A 7,276-nucleotide genomic window follows, 5' to 3' on the forward strand; every position below is an offset into this window, starting at 1 on the left:
ACACACACACACACACACACACACACACACACACACACACACACACAACCAAATAGAGTTGATAAGGTATGAGTATTTGGATATTCAGCACTTTCCAAACTATATGTAAGGGTTCGAGGGGAAGGGGAGTTCAGCATCTTAATGCCCTAGCCTTTTCTTCAACTTGACACGGTAATGCCTGAAATGGTATCCATGAATAAAATCTCTCCCACTAAGAGAGCTCAGTGGGCATACAAGGCCTAAGACATTTCGACACCCAGCCTACAATATTAATACCAGACAGAAAAAAAAATGAACTAAGCTGGAGCAATCGTTACTATGGTGTCTAGCTATTACAGAGTTCAATTGTGGCTTTGCCACAAGACCTCTGTAATGAGCAGGGCATTGTTGACCTGCCCCAGAAGCAGACCTGGAACCAGACTATGATTCAGGAAGTCACCTGCAGTCCCCTCTTGCTCTGACATACATTATTTCCCTTGCTGTGCTATGCCAACTAAACTGCACTGACCAGCTCATTGGGTTTGGAGGTGGGGCTAAGGTTCTCTTCGCTCCCCATTCACATGTGGGAGGGACAATAGCTAAATAGCTAAGCATTGGTCAGTGGGGCACTTGGTAGCCTACAAATACTTGGAAGGTGTAAACAAGGAAGGAAGGAAAGGAATTATTTAGGACAGCACGGGGGATAGAACTAGGAGTAATTGGATAAAATTAAGGAAGGGAAAACAAGAGAGTGAATATCAGGAAAAAAAACCTTCAAAGCCAGAACTATTTAGCTGTTAAATGGTCTTCTAAGACAAGTGGTGGGTACACTGAAAACTACACTGGGCAAAACATCTGAAAATGTAACACAAGGAACAACTTCCATCAGCAGGGAGGTGACCACATAACCCACAGAGTCTTTTCTATCTGTGACTTCTGTGGTTCTGAATTGTGTGTGATATTAGAAAATAAAAGATAAAGGAGTGGAAGCAGAATGACAGTCCCATGGAGAAACCTGTGACACAGTATGTTGCTTGTATATATAAAAAAAGTGTACTGTGTGTTACAGACATTTTTATGGGAGAGGTTTTTGCCTCATAAGGTTTTCAGATAAGGCTTATTATCTCAAAACATGTACAGATAAGCAGCATATCAACCCATCAGTCAGCTTCTCATGGTGCATGTGCCTAAACTATTTATTTGCATAGTCTACGCTCATTTCTGCCAGTTGCTTCTGGATGTGAGGAGTTTGTGGCATTCAGAGACAGCTTCACAAGCACAAGGGTATTTATGAAACATTCCCTGTGTGGGAAATGTCTGATGGTATTTGAGAAGGGAAATCACCTTGCTTTGGTTCAGTCGGATCCCAAACTACTTGTTTCTTTCCACTTGGTTCACTCTAGTGACAGATTCTGCTGCATCAGTTTTTTCCCCTCTCTTGTATAGCTGAGCCATAATTTCCTTAATACGAAGATGATGGAGCCAGCTATCATATTACCAATGACTGGCACATTACCTTTGCTGCCAGATGTGCTTTGCAGTGGGATGAAAGCTTTCGAAAAACTGCTTTCCCCAAATTATTTACCCCAGTTGACCTGTATCTCCATCACGGTGTAGCAGGGGGGCCCTCTCTTAGGACAACTGCCGTTCAAAGGTATTTTCCTCTAAAGTTATCTATCATTTTTGTGATTCGTGTACTAAAAGCAAAATTTAAGTTCCTTTATTCCTGATGACTACATCCCTGTATTCCCCCACTTCCTGTCAAGTTAAATGAAGAGAACGTGGAGAACACTTTCAGTACTGATAGCTAGTGAGAGCGGCATTTCAAAACAATGATCCGCTGGCTATTCCAATTTACGAATATGGAGTGTTTGGGTGGAGGCCAAAGGCAAAGAATGAAAATGTGCAGAGAAGCCTATGGCATGGCTGTCTCTCTCAGTCAAGCCACAATCCCACATCCACAATTAACTGCGTAAAGTAAATACTTACTTGAATATATGGTGGTTGCAGTCTCTTGCATTTGCCGGAGCTGTTCTCTGTCAGTTCCAGGACCGTGTGATAGTGACTGAGTATCCAAATCTGGAGAATTAGTTCTGGTGTCCATCTCCCCCTTCAGAATCAGCCAACTGGTCTTTAGCTGAACAGAACAAAACCGAACCTTAACCTTTGCATTTATTCTTGCAAATTCACTCACATGGGAATTCTCTGATCAATTTTTATTTATAGTAATATTGTACCAATCATTCCCTTAGTCATAAAAGTGGAAGACAGATCCTGTGCAATGCATCATGGGACTGTCTGTTAGAAGTTCTAGTATCAGATACTTAACCTGATCCACCTGGTTGAGAATGGGTTTCCTGTTAATTACCGCTGTTACTCTGTCCTCGTTTCAGAACATGTGCATTTTTTAAAATTAAACTATTAATGCCCACAAGTGAATCAATATTACTTTTTCTCACTTTAAAATAAATACATTGAATAAAAACACCTCCACTGAACCACCAATGAACATGCCTAGATTGAGTAAATGCATGAACTTATTGCATTAGTTCAATTCTTCCTACTTTTTGCCTCCCCTAATTGTTCCATCACTTGTCAAATTTAGATTGTAAGCACTTTGGGGGAGATGCAATATCTTTCTATATCTTCTGTGAAGGACCAAACATACATTTGCTGCTATTAAATAACTAGAATAAATGATCAATAAAAATAAAATATCTAAAAAATAAAAAAGATTTTAAACTGGTACCATTGAGAAACGCTAACACCCTGCATGTTTTTCCTGCATTCTGGACATTACCTTCCTATTGTCCTGATCAAAACTTCCATCCTCCCCCTCTGATCTTCTTACTGTTAGAATATAAAATCCATTGTAAGAGTTAAAACAGCATCATGTCATTTTTTTTCCATTTTGACTGTAATCATATTGCAGGTTTCTGAAAAGAATAAAATGATCCATACAAATGAAGGGATATGAGAAGTTGGAAGTGTACTGGTACAATATCTTCGACTCATTTAAGCCATTATGAAATTATTAAAATGATTCAATGCTGTAAATTCACAGTATAAGCATAAAATCTACTCTTCCAAGCATTTTAAAGTACCATTTTTTAGGGAAGATGCTACTTTCTGAGGCTTGACTGGAGGGAAAAAAAATATAATTTATCTCATGGCTACACTAGAGCGTTGACAGTGGTGCAGTTGCACCAATGCTGCTGTGCTGCTGTGAGCTCTCTAATGTAGGCTCTCTAAACTGATGAGAGAGAGCTCTCCCGTCGGATTAACTAGTCCAGCTCCCATGCCTGACGACATAGCGCTTCCACACCGGCACTTATGTCGGTGTAACTTATGTCGCTCAGGGGTGTGATTTATTCACCCTTAAGTGACATAAATTATGCCAACATAAGCTGTAGTGTAGACATAGCCTTAGAAACAGATTGTGACTCAGCCTAACCCAGCTGTCCAGGGGAGCAAGCCACTCCTTTCCTGTGTTGCCATGTTAATGCTCTCCACAGGGTAGCTTGGGTCTAGCAGGTTTTATACCTGGTCCTCATTCCTCTCCCCCAGCAGGTAGGGTACAGAAAATGGATCCACCACCTCAAAATGTCAGCCAGCAAAGCTAAACCACTGCGGGAGGGTTAGGGGTAGGGAGTAAGCTGTCCCCCTATAAAGGGCTGCAGTAAATCATTTCACTGTCAGGAGCCTAGTCACATTCTGAGTCACAATTCCTTCCCCAGCCTCCTCCTGGGCTGTGTGTTACTCTGACACAAGGCAGATACAAAACTTTCAATCCAGCCCTTAATGATCAACATCATGGCGTTAGCAAGAGCAGAGTCTGCCTAAGGGTTGTGATTACCAACACCACTGCAGAAAAAGACAACCAAAGTGCAGCCTGTATTTTCTGAATGTATCAATTTGCTAAAGAATTGTCTGTTGAAATTTTTTTTTGCTGACACTAAACTTGCCACTATGCAGTACTTTGTATTGAGTTACCAAAAAATCTTGCCATTAGAAGGGTCCATCTCCCCTTGCTTTTCTGGCCGTTTCATGTCCTTTATTTCCAGACAGATACAGATGTAGTTGTAAACGATACTGATCTGCACCCAAAAAATGATTTCACAACCAGCAGATTTTGCAGACATACATACGCCAAATTGCATAGAACAACTTGCCAAAGTTTGGAGACTCAACGTTTTAAAACATTGATGGAGGCACCTTTTTAAGGGTGTCATAATGGTCACAGTGGGGTGGCAACAACTCTTCCCTCCCTAGTCTCCGGCTCCTCACCCAGCATCTCTGCAGATATTTCATATGGTTTCTGCCCTTCTTGGGCAGACTGCATCTGCCATTAGCACTCAGGTGCTACACCTTTGCATCCCCTAAACCCCCACACAAAGCCAAAATTTAGATCTATGTTTGTATCTGTATGTAGGGGAGTGAAACTCCTATCCCAAAAAGTTGGAAACGGTGAACATTATATTGTCCCATGCATACAGCAGAGGGCAAGTGGAAAAAAACTTTGAAAGACAGCTCTTGTCATATACACCTTGTACACAATAGGATGCAGGGCTGCTACTAGCTGGCCAGTGCATGGCATGGACTGGCCACAGAGCTTTCTTCTCAGAGATACACACCAGGTGCGCTTCACTATAAGACCTTTTAATGTACTGCATGGTACCGTTGATGTTAGCGTACATAACGTATTTTACACGGAGCACTGCCTAGTGGCTGAAGGGTATAATACAGGTTAGCATTCCATTCCATCATCCCCTTCCTGAAGGTGCTTTAATGAGCTTTTTGTCAAGATTAATGCTGTACGAAATGCTAACAGAGAACAGGAGAAACTTAATCTTACAGTATATTTCTAAGCAAATGATCCACACATTTTAACCTGAACCTTGAAAACAGTGGTCAAAATATTCAAACATAGGGTCTGATGCTGCTTGGAACTCCAGTGGGCAGACCCCAGCACTAGCAGGGTGTCCAGTCAAAGTCAATGGGGCAAAAGATGAATGCCAGGGTCTGCCCAGGCAGCGTTCCTTGAATCTTAGGCACCTAAATCTACATCAAGGCACCTACATCAAAGTGACCTGACGTGTAGAGGTGCTGTGCATTGGCTTCTGTGAAAATTGGGCTACTCAGCCCCTCTGAAAATCAGGTCCTTTTGGACGTCTAGATATGGACTCCAGGAGCCCAAGTTCAACCATTTGAGCTCTCTGTTTGGATCAGTGCTAAAATTGATGAAGGTCAAACTCTTCTTAAAAGGATTAATATTGAATCCAATGTTTTGAAAATATGAAGATACTAAAAAAGAAAAAAGCAACCACCCTCCCCAGCTTTCCCATCCAAATTCACAGCCTGAAATCACACATGTGACATTTTTCCAGCCCATTTTTATTCTGAATCTAGGTGTTTATAACAGTAACACAGAGGCTCTTAGCCACAACAAATCTGCTGGGCACTGCTGTAATTGAGACCTTTCAAAGTCAAATGTTTTGGAAGAGTTCTTGCACTTTTTGTTTTAGAGAACATTTTTGTGCTTGTTTGTTCAAACTTGGTTTCTTCAACAAGAGAATGTTCTCTGGCTCCAATTCCTGAATGTCCTACTTCAATGCCCCTTTAGCTTAAGAAGCTGAATCATCAGTTGCTAATGTGTTTGTTCTTTAGCAAAAAGATTTACACAACTTCTGCTGGGAGCTCCTCCGGAACAAAAGGTTGTTTCCATTAGTCTCTCCATAGAAATGGATACTTAATCACTCTCTGGTTTTGTTTTCATTTAGAATAAATTAGTAGGTGCACTCTTGTAGAAACCCAGCCAGCTTCCATTTTCTACACGCCCTTTCAGAACCTTGTTTATATATAAAACAAAGATTAAAATACATCTCCTCAGGGTACCGCAGAGATGTCTGACTGACCTGCATATTAACAAATAGGACCTCTCACACCAATGTATATCAGGAATAACTTCGCTGAGGTCCGTGTAGTTACACCAGTATAAAACTGACAGAGGAGAATCTGGCCCTTGGTTGTGTACGTCAGCATGGAGGCTGACACAGAAAACCTATGGCCATGAAGAAAAACTCCCTTTTTCTGAGTCATTTTGGCAGACCAGAGGCAGCTATAAAATAATTAACGATGACATGCTCATGGAACAGGATGTTAGGGCCAGATCCTCAGCTGGTGTAAATCCATGACCTACTGAAGTCAATGAAGCTATACCGATTTACACCAGCTGAGGATTTGGCTTTGTGTTTTGCTAGTCATTTCCCCCAAACTCACTCTAATGATTCAGGCCTTTTTGCCTTGTCAGTAGCTTTTTGCTTTGCTTCACTATTTATTACCAATGATTTGTAGCTCTGCAGAGGAGGAGAAATTAAAGGCTTTGGATAGACTTTAATGTTTGCTATTTATCCTAAAGCCAAGCGCTCAAATAAATGGATTCCATCTCATTGACACTGAGGTGACCCTGGTATGTGCAATGCAGATACTGTGAGCTGAAAACATCTATCAAAGCCCAAACGATAAAGCATATTAAAGCACGACTGGACCTTGCTTTGTTCTGAAGCTTAACCAGAACAGTCTAAGAGGTTATTTAAATGTCAATGATTTAAACCTGTTTATGCAATTGCCTAGCATCAGACACTTCAGTCATGGAGAATGCGTGCACGCTGACTCACTGTACTCAATCTCAGTTTGACTGATAACGGCAATAGTGTTGATGCAATATACTTAAACTTCTGTAAGGCATTTGACTTTGTGCCACACGACATTTTGATTACAAAACTAGAATGATATAAAATGAACATGGCACACATTAAATGGATTAAAAACTGGCTAACTGATAGGCATCTAAATGTAACTGTACATGGGAAATCATCCAGCAGGTTTATTTCTAGTTGGGTCCTGCAGGATGGTTCTTGGCCCTGCACTACCATTTTTATTAACGACCTGGAAGAAAACAAACTCATCACTGCTAAAGTTTTCAGACGACACAAAGGCCTGTTCTACACTATGGTTTTAGGTCGAATTTAGCAGCGTTACCTCGATTTAACCCTGCACCCGTCCACACGACAAAGCCCTTTTTTTCAACTTAAAGGGCTCTTAAAATCGATTTCTTTACTCCACCCTCGACGAGGGGATTAGCGCTGAAATCGGCCTTGCCGGGTTGAATTTGGGGTAGTGTGGACACAATTCGATGGTATTGGCCTCCAGGAGCTATCCCAGAGTGCTCCATTGTGACCGCTCTGGACAGCGCTCTCAACTCAGATGCACTGGCCAGGTAGACAGGAAAAGTCCC

At 41.5% G+C, this 7,276-nt stretch overlaps 1 protein-coding gene across 11 annotated transcripts in view; it reads right to left on the minus strand.

Moving 5' to 3' along the window:
* The window catches only part of ABLIM2 (actin binding LIM protein family member 2), a 222,021-nt gene that overhangs the window by 38,150 nt on the left and 176,595 nt on the right, over positions 1–7,276 (minus strand). For all 11 annotated transcript variants that reach the window (XM_024208347.1, XM_024208353.1, XM_024208355.1 and 8 more), the window contains 2 exons: positions 2,780–2,829; positions 1,969–2,116 (listed from right to left, as the gene is read on the minus strand). In XM_024208347.1, coding sequence (XP_024064115.1) covers positions 1,969–2,116; positions 2,780–2,829 — 198 coding nt within the window. The remainder of the gene's footprint in view (positions 1–1,968; positions 2,117–2,779; positions 2,830–7,276) is intronic.

Source organism: Terrapene carolina, unplaced genomic scaffold (assembly GCF_002925995.2).
Source record: "Terrapene carolina triunguis isolate 2854851 unplaced genomic scaffold, T_m_triunguis-2.0 Scaffold66, whole genome shotgun sequence".
Lineage (NCBI taxonomy): Eukaryota > Metazoa > Chordata > Testudines > Emydidae > Terrapene > Terrapene triunguis.